This window comes from Zasmidium cellare (assembly GCF_010093935.1).
Source record: "Zasmidium cellare ATCC 36951 unplaced genomic scaffold M409scaffold_57, whole genome shotgun sequence".
Classification (NCBI taxonomy): Eukaryota; Fungi; Ascomycota; class Dothideomycetes; order Mycosphaerellales; family Mycosphaerellaceae; genus Zasmidium; species Zasmidium cellare.
Window position 1 is genome coordinate 143,395 of NW_022987001.1, and position 20,998 is coordinate 164,392.

At 53.2% G+C, this 20,998-nt stretch overlaps 11 protein-coding genes across 11 annotated transcripts; 4 read left to right on the forward strand and 7 right to left on the reverse strand.

Annotated features, from left to right (window-relative positions):
- Positions 1 to 1,972: 1,972 nt before the first annotated feature.
- On the reverse strand, positions 1,973 to 4,204 carry M409DRAFT_29950 (uncharacterized protein; the record flags this gene model as incomplete). The annotated part of the gene is made up of 1 exon (XM_033809690.1): positions 1,973 to 4,204. One exon carries the CDS (start codon positions 4,202 to 4,204, stop codon positions 1,973 to 1,975), a length of 2,232 nt encoding a protein of 743 aa, XP_033660520.1.
- Positions 4,205 to 4,942: 738 nt separating this feature from the next.
- M409DRAFT_29951 (uncharacterized protein) lies at positions 4,943 to 5,400 on the forward strand (the record flags this gene model as incomplete). Its single annotated transcript, XM_033809691.1, has 3 exons — positions 4,943 to 4,985; positions 5,048 to 5,122; positions 5,180 to 5,400. The coding sequence occupies 3 exons, from the start codon at positions 4,943 to 4,945 to the stop codon at positions 5,398 to 5,400; spliced, it is 339 nt and encodes a 112-aa protein (XP_033660521.1).
- Positions 5,401 to 5,723: 323 nt separating this feature from the next.
- M409DRAFT_29952 (uncharacterized protein) lies at positions 5,724 to 6,977 on the reverse strand (the record flags this gene model as incomplete). Its single annotated transcript, XM_033809692.1, has 3 exons — positions 5,724 to 6,363; positions 6,421 to 6,505; positions 6,593 to 6,977. 3 exons carry the CDS (start codon positions 6,975 to 6,977, stop codon positions 5,724 to 5,726), a joined length of 1,110 nt encoding a protein of 369 aa, XP_033660522.1.
- A 508-nt stretch (positions 6,978 to 7,485) lies between these two features.
- M409DRAFT_29953 (uncharacterized protein) lies at positions 7,486 to 8,571 on the reverse strand (the record flags this gene model as incomplete). The annotated part of the gene is made up of 3 exons (XM_033809693.1): positions 7,486 to 7,990; positions 8,041 to 8,125; positions 8,190 to 8,571. The coding sequence occupies 3 exons, from the start codon at positions 8,569 to 8,571 to the stop codon at positions 7,486 to 7,488; spliced, it is 972 nt and encodes a 323-aa protein (XP_033660523.1).
- A 202-nt stretch (positions 8,572 to 8,773) lies between these two features.
- Positions 8,774 to 9,657, reverse strand: M409DRAFT_29954 (uncharacterized protein; the record flags this gene model as incomplete). Its single annotated transcript, XM_033809694.1, has 4 exons — positions 8,774 to 9,064; positions 9,125 to 9,366; positions 9,417 to 9,563; positions 9,609 to 9,657. 4 exons carry the CDS (start codon positions 9,655 to 9,657, stop codon positions 8,774 to 8,776), a joined length of 729 nt encoding a protein of 242 aa, XP_033660524.1.
- A 455-nt stretch (positions 9,658 to 10,112) lies between these two features.
- On the reverse strand, positions 10,113 to 12,258 carry M409DRAFT_29955 (uncharacterized protein; the record flags this gene model as incomplete). Its single annotated transcript, XM_033809695.1, has 3 exons — positions 10,113 to 10,595; positions 10,646 to 12,102; positions 12,150 to 12,258. The coding sequence occupies 3 exons, from the start codon at positions 12,256 to 12,258 to the stop codon at positions 10,113 to 10,115; spliced, it is 2,049 nt and encodes a 682-aa protein (XP_033660525.1).
- A 567-nt stretch (positions 12,259 to 12,825) lies between these two features.
- M409DRAFT_70940 (uncharacterized protein) lies at positions 12,826 to 13,995 on the reverse strand (the record flags this gene model as incomplete). The annotated part of the gene is made up of 1 exon (XM_033818971.1): positions 12,826 to 13,995. One exon carries the CDS (start codon positions 13,993 to 13,995, stop codon positions 12,826 to 12,828), a length of 1,170 nt encoding a protein of 389 aa, XP_033660526.1.
- Positions 13,996 to 14,534: 539 nt separating this feature from the next.
- On the forward strand, positions 14,535 to 15,713 carry M409DRAFT_60703 (uncharacterized protein; the record flags this gene model as incomplete). The annotated part of the gene is made up of 1 exon (XM_033814554.1): positions 14,535 to 15,713. One exon carries the CDS (start codon positions 14,535 to 14,537, stop codon positions 15,711 to 15,713), a length of 1,179 nt encoding a protein of 392 aa, XP_033660527.1.
- Positions 15,714 to 16,341: 628 nt separating this feature from the next.
- On the forward strand, positions 16,342 to 17,929 carry M409DRAFT_70942 (uncharacterized protein; the record flags this gene model as incomplete). The annotated part of the gene is made up of 2 exons (XM_033818972.1): positions 16,342 to 17,544; positions 17,597 to 17,929. The coding sequence occupies 2 exons, from the start codon at positions 16,342 to 16,344 to the stop codon at positions 17,927 to 17,929; spliced, it is 1,536 nt and encodes a 511-aa protein (XP_033660528.1).
- Positions 17,930 to 17,951: 22 nt separating this feature from the next.
- M409DRAFT_29959 (uncharacterized protein) lies at positions 17,952 to 18,604 on the reverse strand (the record flags this gene model as incomplete). The annotated part of the gene is made up of 2 exons (XM_033809696.1): positions 17,952 to 18,282; positions 18,333 to 18,604. The coding sequence occupies 2 exons, from the start codon at positions 18,602 to 18,604 to the stop codon at positions 17,952 to 17,954; spliced, it is 603 nt and encodes a 200-aa protein (XP_033660529.1).
- A 579-nt stretch (positions 18,605 to 19,183) lies between these two features.
- On the forward strand, positions 19,184 to 20,175 carry M409DRAFT_60706 (uncharacterized protein; the record flags this gene model as incomplete). The annotated part of the gene is made up of 2 exons (XM_033814555.1): positions 19,184 to 19,271; positions 19,334 to 20,175. 2 exons carry the CDS (start codon positions 19,184 to 19,186, stop codon positions 20,173 to 20,175), a joined length of 930 nt encoding a protein of 309 aa, XP_033660530.1.
- Positions 20,176 to 20,998: the final 823 nt, after the last annotated feature.

Sequence of the window (20,998 nt, forward strand, 5' to 3'; positions counted from 1 at the left end):
GTAGATGCCACTGCTGCTACTGCCTCGTTCTCCGCTGCGGCATACGATGAGGTGCTGCTGTGTGGACGGCCGACCGTGTTCTGGCTCGAGGAGGCGGCGGGTCAGCGCTCACGATGCGGCAACCTCTGGCGTTCTCGATGAGAAGCGGCTCGCATTGGGAATCGATTGATGCTGTTCTGCTCGGTGGCTCGCCGTGGACGGTGGAGCTGCTGGTGGAGGTGTTCGTCGAGGCCGCGGAGATGGAGGCAATGCGCCCGTCGCTCTCGCTGCTGCCGTGTCGCAATACCTCAGCGCATCGGCATAGAGAGCTTGAGGTGATGTTGAGGATGGTTTCAGTGCTCATCTAAGTCGCCTTGACCGATTGTTGAGGACCGCAACGTCTTTGTGGTGTTCTGCGCAATCCCAAGCCAGCTCGTCCAGCAAACCGTCGGGGGACTGGACAAAGTGGATTTCCTTCGGATCGATACAACTCCTCAACCACCACTCATAAGGTGTTCGAAAGTGGAACGATATCCATCTCTATGACTGTCTCAAACACCTCAATCGACTTTGCGAAATTAATCTCGCATGTGTGGCGCTGAACACATTTTTGAGGCAAAATCCCCTGAGCGGCGGCCGTAAAGCTTCGGTCTCCCAACCACCCTCGCCGGGCTACAACACCACAACCACGGCCTATCTGATGTCGATTTTGGTGTCGCGATTGCTCTTTAGGACTGTCTCAACAAGCGCATCTAATTATCTCATCATGATATCGCTGTCGTAGCGCTGCGCGGCTCGTGAGGGCAAAAAGTCTCCCCCGAACGCCCGAGCACTTGCGGCTGTTCACCCTCCTTCAGACCCATGAAACACAACAACAACATGCCTTGAGATGCTCAAAAAGGTGTTGATAACCATCTCTGGTGTGTTATCATCCTCCCTCGTCAATGCCATCCAAAAGGAATCGTTGTTGTGGTGGATATCGCTGCTCTCAGGTCAATGCAACTCCTCGCGCTCTCGCCCTCCCGCACACCCCTCCGCACTACATCATCGCCGTCAAGCGCGCTACCACACGGCCAAGTCAACGAAATCCGCTCGGATTAACCTTCATAGGAACTTTGAGATTCCTTGTCAACTGCCAATGAGAGTGGTGGGCTCCGGCACATCACTCTCATTGGCATAGATAGCGTAGATAGCGTAGATAGTTGCTTTCTTGCCTGCTTCGCCGTCCGCTTCGCGGGCAAACGACGTTTAATACAGAACAAACGCTAACCATGTGTACAGGTTCATTGCGAACCAGCAAACACAGAAAAAACCTCAGAGCTATATCGGCCTTCGGGCCTGAATTAGCGCATGATGAGAAGTTTCTTGAGTCACCATCGAGGTGGCTGAAGTTTTACCGTTTTTTTTTGCCCGTTAGACTTCGTATCTTCTCCCTGTGAGACGCTACTAGGGATATGCATCACCAGGAGTGAAAGTATTCTTTTGCTATGACGAAGGTGAGGAGGTGATACCAGCCAGCCGTTTCCGCGCAGCAGCATCAAAGGTAGGTGGAAGATAGGGAGTGTTTTCTTTTGTCCGAGACTGGAGTGAGAGAGCCCAGCTCTGCAATATTTGCGACTTGTAGCGTGCTCGCCGTGAAGCCGTAAGTTGTTATCTTTCTTCTAGACCTCTCCGCTTCTCAACAGCCCTCCATCCCACCATCCCCCTCTCCGACCACGCCACCACAACCGACTACATTCGCATAGACAGACAACGAAGGAGAGGGAGATGGAGTCAATCGACGGGGCTGTCGGGGCAGTGCGTCCGCTGTTCTCGCTCCACGCCGGCGCGGTCGCAGGCCTCGCTGTCCTGAGTTACTTCATCTTGGGATCTAGGCCACAACAACCAGTCTAACGATTTCACAGGCATTCTGCGCTTTGGGGCTCAAGGAGGCAGCCAGATATGAGGAGGACTAAGGTAAGAAGAGCATTGCTCACATCTACGACAGCGGGATCTACGACAGCGACTTCAGCACACTCTCCCGCTTCGTCACCATCTCTTCCCACTCCGCGTCCGCCTCGCTCAAGGCCGTGATCGCGCCGCCAGCGCCGACTCGCCAGGAATCGCCATCGTCATCCCACTTGAACGCGGTGCGGATCACCACCGAGAAGTCACCACCACCTCCCACGTCAAAGAAGCCGACCACACCGCTGTACAGCCCACGCGGCTTACCACCCTCGATCTCCTTCAAGATCTCACACGAGCGCTTCTTTGGCGCGCCAGTCATCGAGCCAGGCGGCAGAGAAGCAGCAAGAGCGGCTATGGGCGAAGCAGGGGCTTGCACATCACCCTCGATGACGGACGTGAGCTGGAAGACGGTCTCGTACTCCTCCACGGTCATCAGCTTCGGCACGCGAACCGCATCGACACCAGGCACACCGGCCAGATCGTGTCGAATAAGATCCACGATCATCAGATTCTCAGCGCGCTCCTTCGCGGACCCCAACACCTCCTCTGCCTTTGCTCGCGTGATGCCAGGCCCCTTTTTGACGGTGCCTTTGATAGGTCTGAACTGACACGTCCCAGATCGAGACCACGACAGGAACCGCTCAGGACTGCTGCCAGCGACAGACAGTCCAGCACCATAACCACCTTCCAGACGAAGGTAAGCTCCGAAAGGCGCTGGATTGCGACTGCGCAGCTGACGGTAGATTGACCAGGCATCCGCTTGGATCTTGAGAGTCGACTGATCGGTCAAGCATAGCTCGTACGATTCACCAGCTCGCAACTCGGCCTGGCACCTGCGCACCTTCGAACAGTACTCCTCCACCTCAGGGCCATCCACCAACTCCGCCGACACCTTGACCTTCGACACACCACTGCCTTCCTCCTCTCCACATCGCGTAATCGCGGACTTGACAGACTCCATCCACTCCTCATCATCACCTCTCAAAGACTGGACGTACACTACGCCATCCACATGATCCAGCACAGCACTCCTCTCTACAAAGACAAACCACAAATCCGGGCGATTCGACCCATCCACAGACGGCGGAACGTCTATAGACTCCAGCCCAGCTTCATAAGAGATGAAACCAACAAGGCCACCCCAGAACGGTGAGCCAACAGGCCCATTGGAGGCTTTACGACTCCGCATGCAGTCGTCGATGAAGGAAAAGGTTTGGCGAACATCAGCCTGCTTTTCAACAGATACAACACCGCCCTCCACCATTTGCAGAGAATGTCGAGCCGTGGAATACCGAATATGCATCGATGAAGCCTCTGGAAGGGCGATGATGCTGAAGCGACCTGTCTCAGGATTGACAGGTTTTCCATTGCGTGATCCAGACTCCAGGATGAGAGGTTCTTCAGGCACAATGCCTTCTTTCAGCACCTCCACCAGATCGGCCACATCCGGCAATTTCACACCTTCAACAGTCGACCAGAGAACGTTCCGCCTAGGGGAGTCGGCGGCCTCCATGGCAGGCGATATCTTCACATCTTCCGTTGGCGTGTCGATTCGATTGTCAATCTCGGTGCCAGATACTCGACCTTGCATCGAACTCCACTTCATCACCTCCTCCCACCACCGTGAGATCAGTCTTTGGCCCTCCTTGTTCGTGCAGATGGACTCTGGATGGTATTGGACACCCCATAATGGCTTCTTGGCATGCTGCACACCCATCAAGATCGGACCATTCTTCACGCTCATCAAGTCCCAAGCCAGCGGCACCAATTCAGGGCACGTTTCACTTGGTTTCCAAAGCTCAGTTGGCTCCCAAACTTCGCCTTCACCTTTCTCCAGTTGGACATGCAGAGAATGGTACTGCGTCGCGATGACTTTTCCAGCTCCAGAAAAGACGCTCTTGTTGCGGTGCGTCACCATGGCCATGATGCCGTGTCGCGGTTCACGCAATCTCGCCACATGGCCGCCAAAAGCTGCGCAGAGACTCTGAAAACCAAGGCAAATCCCCAGTACTGGAAGTACATGCTCATCAGGCAAGTCCCACAACTTTCCTATCAACCCCACATCTTCGGCATTCGCAGGGTGTCCAGGTCCAGGACCGGCAACGACAGCGTGAAATCCATCGAGGTAAGTGAAGAATGCTTCGTCGTTGAGGACGAAGCGAGGATCATCGATCCTGATACTTTCAACGGTGACAGACAGCTCAGCCCGCAGTAGGGCGATGATGGAGTTGGAGAATGAGTCGTAAGCGTCGATGAAGAGAATCCTTTGTCGCTGCATGTAGCTCGGAAGAAGCGAAGGTCGGAGGGTTTCCGAGGCGAACTACTCTCCACAGGCCATTCAGTAAGACTGCCTTCCAGTACGATCCAGTCTTACATGCGGAAAGTGAAGTGAAAGTAATGAGTGACTTTCTGATCGAAGAGGTGAGGTCTGGACGAGAAAATGTTTTGGTGAAACTCCGGCGCCGGCGATCAGACAAAGACAAAGACAAAGACAAAGGCCCACTTTTCTCTGGACTCAGGGCTCCGAACGCTTCCTTCGGGAGATCCCTCATCAGCTCAACCTCACCCGCCAAACCACCACCACCAGCGTCCTCACTCCCTCAATAAACCTTATCTCTCGACGTTTCTTCTTCGCGATGACAACCATAAGCTGATGATGATGATAGCGACCAAGAGCCCGCCCAGCCGGAGGACGCAGGAGAGGAAATGGCATCATCACATGATTACTGCTGCCCTGGTCGCGAGCTACGTCTTCGTGCATTCCCGATCCCTCCCTCTTGCTCACCCAATAGCTGAGCCTTAACCGTCACATGGGACGTGAGAAGCTTTGATAAGACGCTCGTCATGGGATCCGTTTTGTACCTCTTGGTGGGTGGAGGGGAGCACTATTAATACATCTCAACTTCCTCTCTGCTCTTCCGGATTCTTCTGACCTCACTTTCGTATACCCAACAGTTCTGTGTATCGTGAAAGAACGGTCTTTTCTTCGCACAGCTCTCTATCCATATCCAGCGACATGTCTGACCTCAAGGCCGCCGAGGCGATTGCCTCCCAAGGAGGTACAAGATACCTCAATCTCACCTTCTCAACCAACCCACATCTCTGACAACAGCACCATCAGGTCCGCCAGAGACATCTCCAGCAAACAATGTTCCAGTTCAACAAGACCCAGCAGAAGCACACGCTCAAGCCGAAGGTTCCGCTGTCCGTTCCCACATCTCTGACCTCACCTACTAACACATCTTCCTCTCAGGCGGTGCAGCCCCAGCCCCAGCTGCCGCCGAGCGCGCCGCCCCCGTCGAAGCGAACAAGATGGAGAACAAGCTCGAAGTGAACAAGGAGAACAAGCCCAAAACCGAGAAAGCCACCGACGTCGCGGGTCGCAAGGAGAAGGGCACCCCAGGCGGCTTCTTCAAGAAGCTCATGCCGTGGAAGAAGGAGAAGAAGACGGAGGCGCCAGCTGCTACGACCTAAAGAAATGGGTGATGCTGGATGACGAGGATGATAATGTTCAAAGTTGATACCCTTTGGTGCGCTATTCGTGATTATTGAAGATGATGAATATCAAATACCCTCTTGCTGCGTTGAGTGTTTGTGGATGGAGGAAGTGGATGGAAATAATGTATATCTTGGTATATGAGTGTTCGTTGTGCTTGACGCTGTTTTTACTCATATTTCCGTTCGGCCGTTGCGGTGCAATACGTTCGACTGTAATGGCTAATAGCTGAAATAGGTTTGTCTAAGCGTGAGGTGCCAACGCAAGGAAGGGAGATGGCTTCTTGACGAATATCAATTCATCAGCCTCCAGTATCGTCTCTCCCGCCAGAGCTCAAGCCAGGATCTAAAGTCGAGTCTGCAGGATAACCATATTCATCCACGATACAGACTTCATCTTGCCATTCTTCTTCGGCATCTCCAAGACGTGTCAGGTCCTCGTCCTTTCCCGTCTCCGCCTCCTCCTTACTTTTCATCCGCTCATAAATCATCCGCGGCAGCCCATTCTTCAAAGGCGGAAGGCCGTCACTCGAAGCTATATCCTCCCACGGCGTCAGAATCGGATCCAATCCCAGAAACGTCGTTATAGCCTGACATCGCCACCTCGCATGCACCATCACGAAGCCTGGAAGTTCCAACCCCATCTTCTCCTCGCCGCCTTTCAACGCCACCATCCGTCTGAGCGCCGGGGCGTGGATCCTCTTGGTTGTTTCAGCGTCCACAACGGCCTCGTACGCCGTCATCGTCAGCACGCTCATGATGGTCATGCTGCTGAGCATGCGCTTGGGGTCGGACAGGGCGATGTTGAGTTCTCGAATCGCTTGCGTCCGCAGCCAGGTGACGTGGAATCGGTTGCGGCGGCCTACCGGCAGAGCAAAGAAGACGGCGGTTGACGTGAACAGGTAGAACATTGTTGGGTCTTGCATGGCCTCGAATCGCATCCTAGAGTCATAGGTTGATCAACGAGAGCGTCGTGTCTTGGAAACAGTCATGACATACCAGTCTATGAAGCAATCAATTTCGAAGCCCAGTCTACCGGTAAGGCCGGTCTTGTGCCAGAATTCACGGTATGCGATGTTGAAGCCTGGTGCGGAAGGTACCATATTGTTAGCCAAGATCGTCCCTTTTTCCAACGTCCTGCCGTCGTTAGGTTTCCTCTAGACCTACTTACTATGCCGCAAAATAGCATCTATCCAAGGAATGAATGGGACATTCGGAGGTCTGGCGTACATCCGATGTAGGGATGGTCTCAGAGGCATATATTCCGCTTCGGCTTCCTGTCTTCTGCTGTCCTTCACTCGACTGGCAGACTTACTGCCTCCTCTACCAGGCCTGGCAGCTTTGCCTCTTCCCTGGCCGGGCGTTCGTCTTCGCGATCCAGGGGGCCATGAGACCGTCACTTCGATGCACAGCTCTTCCTGCTCTCTTCGGAGTTTGGCGGCTTGGTGGGAGTGGAAGGCTGCCTGGGACTTGATCTTGAAGCGTGCTGATTGGACGCTATCGGTTGTGTTCTTGTCGTTCCAATCGATGAACGTAAACCTCGTCTCGTCAGGCATGTCGTGTGCTCTAGGTCATAGATATGTATGTGTCAGCAATCGGACAGGTCGCAGTAAGGCGTAGAAATGGCGGTGCACATCATCGGATGTGCGGAAACACGTCCAGGGCCTTGTGATGCTAGTTTGAGTAGAGGTGGGCAGTGTTAGAGTGGTTCCTGAGGCCATTCGAAAGTGTGAACGAGTACGAGAAGTCCAATACCATTCGCGAAGGCTGACACATGGTGTTACAATGCAGAAAGGTTTATAAGGAGAAATTGTTGGGCATGAAAAGTCTAGTATGAATCGGATGCAACGACATCCCAAGGTTTCTCTCAGGGGACCACCTACTCAGGCGGACCAGTAAAACAAACCCCCAACTCCTTCGCCCCTGGCACTCGGTGGGAGTGGTGTTCAAGGAACTGTCTTGGCTCGCCGACTGCGATAGCCTTGCTAGGACTTCAACCCCTTGCCGACGCTGAAAGTATCATTCTCTTGACAACGTGACAACACAGAAACAGGCTCCTCGGACTCAGTCATCAAGAAGACTATCTCGTCTTCCCTCCAACAGGCTCCCCTTCAGATCTTCCGAGACCGCCGCTCTGATCATAGGCATGAGATCTCCACCATCCGGTCCAGACCATGAGAAGATTGGTTCAGACACACCGCACAACTTCGTCACTTCTCGAGCATACCATACACTCAAGGCCACGATGCATGCCGGTAGTTCCTCCACGAACTTCTTTTCGCCCTTCAATGCCAGCATCCGACGTAAGCCTGGGACGTGAACATCGCGGGCGACGCGAAAATCGCCGCAGAAGGCATAGTAACTTGCACAGAGTATGATGGCGAAGATCGTCAGGCTACTGAGCCTCCTACTCGGGTCGTTCAGAGAGAGGTTGATCTGTGTGCAGCAATGATTCTCCAACCAGAGGTGCTTCTGCATTGAGTCGGAGTCCATCGGTAGGGAGAAGAAAGCTGAGGCGCAGGCTTCGACGCAGAAGATGGCTGGGTCGTTCATGGCGATGTAGCGGATCCTATTACCGTTTATCGCATGTCATGATCGTTGGATGATGTGCGTACGCACCAATTGCTAATCTTGTCAACGCTGATTCCCAGCCGATGCTCCAGGTCAAAGTCCCTCCAGCTCCGTGGCCGCTTCACGTTGAGCCCTTTGAAAATGTCAGAAGATGCGCTCTCCGATATGGCCTTCGCCCAAAGTACGGCTACTCTCACACTGATGCAGCGCAACATCGATCCAAGGCTGGTCTTTGAGAAACGACGGCTGAACATATGGGCTCAGCAGGCTCTCGATATCGCGAAGCGCCCTCTGTCTTGCCCGACGGATGAGTTTTGTTCGCTTTTGACGCTTGCTCTGCCGAGCACCAGTTTGCAACGCTTTGTGTACCCGTGAAAGGGCTGGGAATTGAGATTCGCGCGACGTCGCGAGCTGTCCCGGGTGATTAGTCTTGGGCCGGGTGATGAGCTCTCGAGCCTGTGAATTGTCAACACGTTCGATCAATTCAAGCGGCACGAAGCAAGTCGGTGGTGGTTGCAGGGTGGGTAGAATAGAAGAGATATCTCCTTGCCAATCTTCCGACAGCATCATACCGGACATGTTTCTCACACAGTGAGGTGTCACGTCGGGAGTCAGAAGGATGGAGATGGTTTCACTGCGACCTTTAGATTCTGCAATGCCTGCGCATGTTGCTTACTGTTGGTAAAGCCAGGATTGCGTTATGCGTCTTCCTTGTCCACTTTGAGACCGACCGGCATTCTCCACTCCACTCCGCTGTTTAAACAGATTTAGAATGACATTCTCAAGCACCGGGAACACCCAGCGCCTTGACAACCTCGTCATCCTTGCCCTCGAGCCACAAATTCATGCCTTTCAACAAATCCCAGAATCCCTGATTATCAAAAGCGGGCAGGTCGTACAACATATTGTGGCCCAGTTTCTCCTGTGCCGCTCCAAGCCAGCGGTAACCTTCTGGGAACTTGTTCAAGACGGATTGGTCCCAGTCAGGGAGGGGCTTGCCGTCGAGTGGGATGACCTTGTCCTTCTCGTAGAACAGCTTGACGTACTGGAGCTTCCATTCCGGCTGTCCGGTCTGCGCATTGTCAGACTTTCCCTCGTACATAGTATTGACAGCAGTGGAGGTACGACAAACCTTCGAGGTGCCTTTGCGGCAGAAGAAGATGAAGCGGCAGTCACACTCGACATCGCAAGCACCCTCCTTCTCAAAGAAGAACCGCTGCGTGATTGTGGCCTTCATCTTTCCACATGCTCGCCCATTCTTGGGGTTCAATTCGACGAGCGTGCCGTTCTCTCGGTGCATGATAAAGTCTCCAGCTTCACGACCCTTGATGGAGATCTGGATGAAGTCGTCGATATCAACGCCGCCGCCCCAAGCTAACGAACGATCAGCGAAGGGTTGTGAGCTGGGTAGAGTGGAGGATTACTAGTCCAGAGATAAGAGCCCTTGTCAGCCCAGGCATCGCGATAGTTTTGCCATTCAGAGGCATCACGATAGACTGGCCAGGCACGGCAAAGCTCAGAGACGGCGAATCGGTCGAGAATCTCTTCCGGTGTACCATTGATGTGGGAGTCTTCCGAGCGTCAGTCGATTGCATCAAAAGCCTCCGTGTACATACATCTGGTTGGCCAGGTCTCCTTGGCCGTGATGTTGTACTTGTTCGCCATGCTCCCAGATGCACAAAACGTCCTTTTGAAAGTTGGTGCTCGGAGTGTTCTTCGTATAATAAGTCTCTGCATCTTTTCCAACGTTTTCCAAGAAGAAGGTGGGAGACGTTTTGTAGTGCTTGCCCAAGCTCTTGTGGCCTGAGGCATGGAGAGACTTTGTGCTGTAGTAAGCGCATGACAGAATCCGCTTTGGTAATGGACCAGCTCTTCCATACACGTCTCAATAAGCCGAGTAGCCGTCGAGGGAATACCAGTCAATCACGAATCTTTTGGCTCTAAACTGACAGAAGTAGGGAAGTAACATGACGCCAGACCGGGCTAAACGTGTTCGATTCAGTAATATGGGTATCTGCAGAATCATAGTGATTGTACGCTGCATAGAAATGTACGTTGCTTTGAAGTGCTGAAACGCACCTTGTCATCGAAGTTGGTATGCCATTCGAAACTCCAAAACTTCAGGCAGCCATTGATTGAGATGACGCGGTCGCAAGCCATGGTTGTAAGACCTCCAGCTCTTCCTCCCCAAGAACACGCCCGCTGGGCCTTCGCTGTTCCCAATCCTCTTGCGGGACGGCTATACCGGGCATGCCAAGGACGCCAGTCATGGAGAGGGTGCGCAACATCGAGACTGAATCAGTCATGGACCATCGCGGCGAAGACGGTGCGAAGACGGCAGGAACTTGCATGTTGGTGGTGAATGCTTGCTGGGGTTCGCTGGGAAGTGGCAATGTCGTAGTGTTGAGCTCGTAGCCCACCAAGCCTTCCATCTTCGACATGAGAGGCTTCAAGTAACGCGACTCTTTGCCTCGCATGCTGGATAGCTTGTTGAGGAGAATGTTGAGATACTGCTTGCCTTCGAGGAAAGTCGCCGAGTTATCGCCAGCCGTGCATTTGAGAACATCCGCGAGACAGCCCGCAATGTCGGAAAGCTTCTGCTCCTGCGAGACGTCAGTATGGATATGCAGCAAGCTGGTGGCGTGTAACTCACCATTCCAATGCCGTGACTATCCAGTGCAAGCGGACTCGCCTTGGTTGTGATCTCAACCACCTTCCTTGCCAGTTCCACAGGATAGTCCAGCCTCAGGTTAGCTTCGCCCTGGCCCCATATCAAACCATTCGAAACGCCCATCTGCCAAGCGAGCACATGTAACCATTCTCGGGTGACACTTATGTCAAGATGTTGTGTTTCGGTGAGTTCTCCCAAACCGACTGCATGCGCCGTGGCATCGAGTTGCTTCTGCGTTTTGGCCAGCCACGCCTCGTCACACAGACTGGCCCTTCTGGAACCACGCCAGGCACTGACAAAAGATTCGTCCACGGCGCTGAACAAGTTTGCCAGGTTGACAAATCCGTTCAAAAGCTGTGGATCCTCACTCTCAAACACTGATGGTAACGTCACGGATGCGTGCAGTCTCGTGTGTTTTCGTCTTTGCACCGCATAAGCGCGCTCAGTGATGAACAGCAACCAGTAGAGCCGCCTTCGCCACTGCATCTCCACTCGATCCAGCTTGTCGTACGACGCTTCGTCGTCCATGTTGAGGTTCTCGGAAAATGTGATGCTTTCCTGGAGATAGTGCCAAGCCTGGAGGTGTCGCTCGTGGTTGCCATAATAGGCGAAGAGAAAGAACGAAGTCATGATGCTCAGCGTCGACATACTCTCGACATAGTCGTAGGTCCTCCGTTCACGCATACACTCTTCGGCAAAGAGATGGTCTGCTCGCTTGGTTGGATGTGGGGAGGGAGGCTGTGGGATCGACTCATCCAGTTGAACGACGGTCGCTGCACATAATGCGCATAGGAAGCAATACAGGTCGGAGCTCATGCGGTGTGGGTTTGCGTACAGGCTGGGATCCATATAGATGTTGCGATCGATGATTGGCATGATGGCAAACATGTGGTTGAAGAACAGGTGGATGTAAGGCAAGAAGTCTCCCACAAGTGCTCTATGACTGTAGCCGTCCGTGGAAGTAGGCGAGGCCACACGAGGTATCCCTTCACTGTGAGTGGACACAGATCCCGGTGCTGATGACCAGCTATACTGCGGCTGTGGCTCGCGCTTGAATATAGGTGGTTGTTGGTGTGGAAGTGGAGGCTGTGGCATCGAAGTCGGCATTTGCTGGTAGTATGGCTGTTGATCCGGCGCAACACTGGTCTGGGCAACATATATTGTCTCGGGCGACTGGGACGCGCTGCCATACTGCGCGCCATTCGAACCCCATTGCCAGTTTCCAAACGGTCCTTGTCCACCTGGGCTGGTCGGGTTTGCAGGGCTTCCAGACGCCGTGTCGTCTATCTTTCGCAACGCGTGCAGGACCCTGGCACTTCGCAGTCCTTTCGGGCCTTTCTTGAGGGCTGGTTGGAGGTATGCGCATCGTATTGAAGCCTTCTTGCAAGGGTTGCAGGGCTCTTCACCATCACACTTCACCTTCCTCTTCCTGCAGCAATCTACCCATCTTAGCCGTGATCAAGCGGGCGCTGTCCTTGGCACTTACCACAGGCCCGTCGCAACTGCTTCGTCGATGTATTGGCATTCTCCGAGCTCTTGCTGACTCCACCCGAGCCCTGTGGCCTCGCTGGCGCTGCCTGCCCGTCAATGGCCATGTCTGAGCCGGAGAAGAACCGTGTCTCAGCCGCGAGCTGTGGTATTCGGGCCTTCTTTGACTGCGTTCAAGGCCGTCCCATTGCTGGTCGTCGAGGAGTCGGATTACATTGGTGTGGGTGGTGATTCGCGGGGATTATCGAAAAGGTGCAAGCCGCACGTGTGTCCCTCGTGCGGTAGAGTTGGACGGGCGTGGTTGGGAACTTGGGAGCAGTGGTGGGCAACGTCCAGGATGAGGGCCATTAGCTTCCGCAAAAGGTGGGGAAAGTCTCTCCACGTTTCGTCGTGACGCCACCACGCACATCGCACCGAGCCGCCTCGCCTTGGCTTTGAGATTGAGTTGGCAGATCTTCGACCCAACATCATCTGTCGGAGCTCGCCAGGAAGTCGAGGCATGCTTGGTGTTGTGAACAAGTCCACCTGTGGAGTGATGGTCGTCCTAGCATACCAAGTGCTGCCTCGAAGAAGGGTTGTTGTCGAAACGCCCGGATGATCGGATTCGAGAGTTGACATCGTGTGAAAGAGCGGCGGGAACGGCTCACGCCTGACCCAGCATCAGAGTCTTTCCTTCAGCTATTGAGAGGAACCATCTGCGACGGCGTCTGCGTATCTTCTGCTTTTTCGATATCAACGGCGGCACTGCATTCGACGAATTCTTCCAGTTCTTCGCTGACAGTCTTCAACTTCTCCTTGACGGTCGTAACGCCTTCGACGCCTACAATGTGCCTTGCTGGAGGATTGTCATGCCCACCAATGGCAGCCACTGCATGGACAGTCTCGGCCACCAGACGTTCTTTCATGCCCTTGCTGAGGGGAGGGTAGAGACTGGTTACCTCGTTCGAATGCAGCTGATCTCCTGTTACTGGTTCAGAGGATCCATCGATTCTGTCCAGTAGTGATGACAGAATATTCCGTGAAAGTGGTGCTGGATTGTTCTCCTCGGTGTAGCATGCCATGGGCGGAGCCGAAGTGATGCGATGTGTCAAAACGTTGACTTCCATATTCGGTTGCACGATGGTCATCTTGATGTTGAATGGTGCGATCTCATAAGCTAGACTGTCGCAGTACCCTTCGATAGCCCATTGACTGGCACAGTACATGCTGAGCCCCGGTGTACCTAGATGTCCGGTGATGGCAGTTAGCAGCAAAATGTGTCCATTCTTCTTGGATCGGAAAATGGGCAGCGTGGCCTTGATAGCATTGACAGGTCCGAAGAAATTGGTGTCGAATTGATCCTTGACCAGACTCAAAGTTCGAGGGCTTTGGGACAACTCCTCGACCGTTCCTACAACGACTTCGGAGTGAGCACAGAAGAGGATGTCGATGCGGCCAAAGCATCGCACAGCTTCAGCGACGGCTGACTGGCATTGTCCCATGACCCTCACGTCTAGAGCCACGACCCGAAGGCGACTCCGCCATAGCTCTTTCTCGCGCTCCTGCTTCTCGGCTTTGCCCTTGTCCTTCCCACTAAAGCTCTCCCTCCTACTCCCATCTTCAACGCTCGCATTGACGGCCGCCGGGGATGCCAACTCTTCCAGAAAGTCCTTGAAGTCCTGGCTTCTCTCGGCCTCCTTCTCGAACTCCACGGGCTGTACTCCAGCAGTCACGTAGTCGCCGTGGGCTAGCAAGTGTCTGCACAGCGAGATGCCAATGGGGCTGTTGGCACAGGTCAAGAACCAGACTCGTGGAGCGTTGTGGGTAGGGAACTTGGGGGCTCGGGGGAGTTTGGTGTCGGACATGGCGGCGACGGAGAAATTGCCTCGGGGGGTCTGCGGGCGAAGACGTTCATGGATGCGCTCCTGCTACGAACAAGTTACCCGACGCTCGTGTTGCTGCAGTGCAGGATGGGCATCCGACAATGCTGCCGCCAGGACGAATCGGCAGGCGTGCCATCACATGCAAGCGATGCAGACGCCGGGTGAATCCAGAGATTGACTTCCGGATGAATGCGGGAGCTGCCGGCGCGCATCACAAGCGAGATCCGTCTCTCTCGTTCGTCTTCTCGATCCTCTCCAACACCAACAACACAACATCTCGATTGCACTGTCGCTACCACCAAAAGAACACCGCGCTGCTGGATATCGAAGACGTATCGACAAGCCGAACATCAGAGCCGGGAGCTTGTTATTCGCCTTCGCAGAGGTACATCTCCAACCGCGTAGAGCTTCTCTCCGCCAGGGACATCTTGTGAAGTACCAGCTTCTATAAATCGGCCACTTGGACGACTTTCCCTACATCCACATCTTGAGCGTATGCTCGCAAGTACTTGTCATCAGTCATGGCGGCGGTGAGAAGCACGCCGCTTGATGACGAGGTATGGACCCATCCAGCCATGATTCAGTGGTGGATCGCAGAGCAAGGCGGGAAGCACATGGACGAGAACTTTATCCATCGCTACTTCTCCGAGTCGCCCTTTTTCGACTGGACCAGCAAAAATGGCCTTCTCATGGATCAATCGAAGCGCGACATGAACTCCTGGAACATGGTCAGCAACCGCAAAGAGCTCGAGGCTACTCTGCGTCGGAGGGAGGGTGTGGAGTTCATGATTGTCGATACACCCCAACTCGTGTCAGACAAAGAGCTCGCCGCACAAGGCACCACCACTGGCATCTACGTCATCCGCAAGCAGGATCGCCAACGCGTTTCTGACCCATATTTACGTCCGCCTCATGTCTTGGTTGAAAAAGGCCCAGACGGCAAGGATGCGTGGGAACTTACGGTCCTTGGCACTTACTACATTGTCGGGGAGAATGTTCTCCAAGCCCCCAGCGTCTACGACATCATCTCGAATCGTCTGCTTACGTCAAGCGCCAGCCTGAACAAGCTCTTCCCCATCGCAAGCAGTCTGCCTCGCTACACGCCTGCTGCTGGCTTCCACTACCTCCCTCGCGCACAGAAAGCCACATCCTCTTTATCAGTACCAGGGACTCCTGCACGGTCACGCGAAGGCAGTGTGGCACCCGGCACAGACGACCAGTCCGTTCGTTCAGGATCTGTCCAAGCCGAGTCTCGAGCCGGTGGTACCATGTCATCGGCAACTTTGAAAGACATGAACTCGCTGAAACAATCTCTCGTCGATGCTATCGAGTTCGCCGATGAGTACATTGATGAAAACCCAATGATGGGCGAGCCCGGCAACTTTCGTTTCTCTGCCTCCAACGCCGCGATTAAGAAGCGTAGAGCGGATGAAGAGGCGGCAGCAGCGAAGGCCAAGGCTGAGAAGGAGTCTGCAACGACATCCCGTGCGGCATCGCCAAAAGCAGCAACCCCGCCTGCTGTCTTCACGGAAGCGGCAAAGACCACCGGTAAGGAGAAGATTAAGGATGGCGAGCGTCGAGGGAGCAAGAAGAGTGACAAGGCACGGAGGAAGAGCCGAGTGATTGCGAGTGGTTCTGCGACGAGTCCAACAACTCCAGGCAGCGCTACAAGTACTCAAGCCCCAAACTCAGCTCTCTGACGCAGGTGAGCAAAGGGAAGACGAGATGCCTGTGGACAAGATATTGCAAGCACAATGCGGTTTATGTGTTAGAAGATGTCTTTGCATCAAGCGGTGGCGTTCTGGTTTGATTTGTATGATACCCCAAACGGCAAATGGAAGCTGTGACTGCTTTAGCAATGACAATATCGAGCGCCCAAGACAAATCATGAGGCTCCTTTCTCACCGGCCGTATCGAAAATTCTCGCGGAGGCATTCGGTGAAAGCGTTGCCCCTTGTGGGACAACTTCCTCTACTGGAGGAGCAGCAGGTGAGATTCCTGAAGCTTAAACCCTAACCGCGCTATTTCATTCAGCTCCACGCCAGAGGAAGTATGTAGCAGCTCGTCCAGAAACACCTCTTCCAAGCTCGGCTCGTACTCTTATTGACGTAGTCTGACAAAGGCCACCAGTGCCATCGACTCAGCGAAACTCGCAACCTCTATCCAATCCAAGTCTTCCAGACGCTGAGAACTGTCCTGCCCTACTCCAAGGGTTTGGTGTTGGATCTGACGTGGATGAAGGATTGCAAATGCGTCTAACAACACATGCTGATAATCTCTGGTCTTCCTCGCTGAATCTGCTTGTTTGTCCGTCGCACCAACATCACAATGCCTGCCACCGTCTTGCAGGATACGACCTTGTTTCTTTCCACTTACCCACTCACCTCTCTGCTCACATTCATCTTCCTGGTCTCCATCTCCTACATCATCTACCAAACAGTCTTACACCCACTGGCGAGATTCCCCGGCCCCATCATCTGCTCCCTCTCAGACTCATATAAACTATGGATAACCGCCACCGACTGCGTTCCGGAGGCCATGGTCGCCCTGCATGCCAAGTACGGCGACATCGTACGCATTGGTCCGAGTGATTTACATTTCAACCAGCCTGAAGCTGTGGAAGGCATCTACAAGCGTGGTTGGCCGAAAGGCGACTTCTATCTCGGTTTTGATCAGAAGAACCCTGGTTTGTTCTCGGAGAGGAATGAAGTGGTCCATGGGAAGCGGAAGCGGATGTTTGGGAACAACTTCACCCCAACTGCGATCAGGTCGTACGAGAGCATTGTCGATGGTCGGTATGCGATCTTGAGGAAGCAGTTGGATCGGTTTGCGGAGAGTGGGGAGGTGTTCGACTTGAGGAAGTACATCACGTACTGCATCGTGGACATCCTGGGTGAGCTAGCGTTCAGCGAGGCGTTCGGGAATCAGGACGACGAAGATCCTAAGAAGATTCCCAGAGTCAGCGAGGCGCTTTGGAGTTGTTGTGTTGCCGGGAGTATGCCGAGTATGGCAGGAGCGATGGAGTGGTTGAAAGATCACTTGCCTCAGTCAGCGGAGGTCGCGGAACTGCTGGAAGGGAGGAATGTCATCTTCCGACTGGCCCTGACGAATATCGAGAAGAGGTCGAAAAAGTTGAATCTTGATGAGAGGCCAGACATGCTTGGCAGGATCATCGCTGCGAGCGAGGAGGGAACAGGAGCGAAGTTGACGCAGGCGCAAGTCATGGCGGAGGCGATTACGTTGGTTGTGGGAGGAACGCATACGACGGGGAATACGCTGCATCTCCTCTTTGCGAACCTCGCACGAAATGAAGAGTATCTCAAGAGATGTGTAAAGGAGATCGACGAGAGACTCCCAGCCCTCGAAGTCGGAAAGCCTTGCTACGAAATCACAGGACTGGAAGAGAAGTTGGATTTCGTGAAAGCATGTATCAAGGAGAACTTTCGCAAAGATCCCGTGGGGACGTTTAATATGCCCCGGACTGTGCCAGAGCAGGGAGCTTCCATTGCAGGGGTCCAAATCCCTGCAGGCGTAAGTGAATGTAGGGCTGCCAAGGTGGTAAATGGCTGACATCCTCGAACAGACCCAGGTTTCCATGAACATCCATGCGTTTCATCATAACCCCTCTGTATGGGGTCCGGATCACGACGTCTTCGATCCGGATCGCTGGTATGATCAACGGAATGATGGGTTGTCCAACCTTGTGATCCCATACTCAGTCGGCAAGCGGTCTTGCGTGGGTCAGAACCTGGCGAATGCGAACGTCCTGAAGATGACGACAACGCTGTTGAGATGCTACGAGTTTGAGTTTGTGAATAAGGATGAGCCGATGGTGGTCGTCTCGCATGGAGACTCTGATCTGCGAACACCGGTCTTGGTGAAGGTGAAGCGAAGAGGGCCTGTGTTTGCAGGGTAAAGATTGAGCGGGAACATCGTATTTACACTGGCATCTCAATACCATCGGGCAGTGGTACCCTCATAGCATTCATCAAAACGCACATGTAGCAGTACATGGCGACGTAGTGCGTCATTAGAAGTGTCACCTCCTTGCCGAGTTCCTTCACACAGGCATCATACAAATCCTGCGGTAACGGTCCTTGTTTGTTGACGAGATGGTAAGAGGCGTCGTAGGTCGCCGCAGCCGCTGGACTAAGTCCTTCAGGCTTCTTGCCAGCCTTCATCGCCACACATTGGTCGTGAGTAAGACCAGCCGTTTTGGTGGCGATGTTGTAATGGGCGTATTGCTCGAATTTGGCGTCGAACTTGGCGCTGTCGAATGATGAGCAGTCAAGACATCAACCATTGTCTGGGATACAAACCCAACCGTCAAAATCGCAACTTCTTTTGCATCTTTCGGGATGTCTCCCAATGACCCAAACTTGCTTATAGCCTCCGTAATGAGTTGTCCAACATCTTTCGAAGCGACGATGACAGGGAAAGGGCCCTCGAGACCGCCGTTGGCGTTTTGATATGTTAAAATTTGGCCATTTGGACCTAAAGTTGGGGCGACTCTTTCTTCGACCCACTCTGCGTACGGCTTGTATTCTTCTGGCCACTGAGAAGCTGGAGTTGGAGGATACGCGGGGGCCATGTCGTTCAACTGCTACGTTGTTCTATACTGAGGATGTGTGTGTGTAGGTGTAAGAGAGGATAAGGAAAGAGTCAAACCGCATATTCTCGTGGCGATGAATAAATCAGCGGCAGCTGAAGGAACCACATCCAGGGCTCTTCCATACTCGACTTCGACAATGCTGCGTCAGACCGAGCAAGCGTCAAACTCAAAACTGAGGAGTACCTGTAGCTGATTATCGCACACGATACCGAGTGCGCCGGTTATGATGGGGATGTATCGCGCCGACGGGTCCGAATGTTAGCATGAGACACAGAGAGCGCGCGAGGCTGCCGATAATCGAAGGCGATGCGCAGGGGATAATGTCGAGGGTTATGTAAGGCGTTCTGGGACCTGTCCTTGTCTTGGCCGGAGATGCAGGTGAATGTTTGGAGTGAGGTGACCTGATGTGGCCCGAGCTCCCGCAGCCAAAAAGCTTCGAGGCTTTTTCAGGACGTCGAGTTCATCGCGGTGCTGCTGCTGTCCGACATCCATCTCCGCTCGCTGCAACAGTCAGTCGTTGATTTAACCCGTCAATTGCAGCAGTCAAAGACAGTCGCAATGGCACCGTCAATACCAGCGCCCGAGGGCAAGGGCTCGGCCGCCAACACGGAGAGGGAGTCGACGGCCGCGCGAATTCTGGGAGCCGGTATACCTCCACCGTCACCAGCGCGTTGCGTCGAGATATCTAATGCTGAATTGATTGACTAGGCAGCGCGGGTATCGCCGAGCTCATCGTCTTCCACCCCGTCGACACCATCGCCAAGCGCCTCATGTCCAACCAGGGCCGAGTCACCAGCTCATCGCAACTGAACGAGGTCATTTTCCGAAAAAGCGCCCACGATCCCGTCATCCGCCGATTCTTCTCCCTCTTCCCGGGTCTGGGATATGCAGCAGCATACAAGGTCCTGCAGAGAGTGTACAAATACGGTGGACAGCCCTTCGTCAGGGACTACCTGGCACAACATCATGGGGAGGCTTTTGATCGGGCTTTTGGCAAGGGCAATGGCAAGGCCATCATGCACGCCACCGCTGGTTCATTGATTGGTATTGGCGAGATCGTCCTGCTGCCATTGGACGTCCTCAAGATCAAGAGACAGACAAACCCGGATGCATTCCGTGGCCGAGGCGTGCTGAAGATTGTCGCCGACGAGGGCTTTGGCTTATATCGCGGGTGGGGCTGGACGGCAGCACGTAACGCTCCTGGATCATTCGCTCTCTTTGGTGGATCTGCTGCCGCAAAGCAATACCTATTTGCACTGCAAGATTACAACTCAGCCACCTGGTTTCAGAACTTTGTCGCATCCATTGCAGGATCCAGCGCCTCCCTCATTGTCTCCGCTCCGCTCGATGTCGTTAAGACCCGTATTCAAAATCAGAACTTCGAGGTCAAGCGGTCCGGCGTCAAGATCATCGCGGATATGGCTCGCTACGAAGGATTCTCCGCCTTCTTCAAGGGCCTAGTACCCAAGCTGCTGATGACCGGTCCCAAGCTCACCTTTTCTTTCTGGCTGGCACAGACGCTGATCCCAGCCTTCAACAAGATGTTGTGAGACGTCTATTCACATAAAGAGCAAGGAGTTTAGGCGCAGTAAAGAGGGCGAACGAAAAGAAGCGCAAGGCATTGTTTGAGATACTCGTGCAAGACGTGCGATTGGGCTATCGATGGCAGCTCATAAGGCTGTCTCTTTCCACTCATGTACATATATGGCGTGGCTTAGACGAGGAGGAGAAGTCGCATGCGTTGCGGCTTGAAGGCAATTATGGATTGATCCAGGCAAGTTCCGCCGCTGATGGATACGAACGACCGCATGGACATGATTCTCATAGTTCTTCTCTATCTTGGCGCTGACTACAGCAATCCCTGGCCATAACGATAAGGTCAATGTAAGGGTGGGTTATCGTTATATAGAGGGTATCGCTATGGACAGTAGCACGTAATATATATTAGATAGTATTAAAATATAAGGATAATATAGTCTGTCTCGTACTATAGAGTCGACGACCTCGTAAGACTAGCTTATACCGGCTAAAAGTAGTAATAAGATCTATACTACTTTCCTCTTATTATTATTTATATAGTAATAGCCTCTTAAAAGTAGTAAAAGTATCTTAAATAGTAACTTTAGGTACTTCTTACTTTTACTCTTATTAATTTTTAGGCTTCTTAGTCTAATACTACTAAGTAATAAACTTAACTATATTATTAACCTCTTTATTAAGTACTTACTTATTAGGTAGGTTAATAAAAAGGCTAATATCTATAGCTTATTTAATAACTTTAGCCTACTCTAGTCGCTTTATAAGCTTAGCTACTTTATTAAACCTAGTAGGCCTAGGTAGTAGGCTTTAGACTACTCTAAAATATATTAAGTA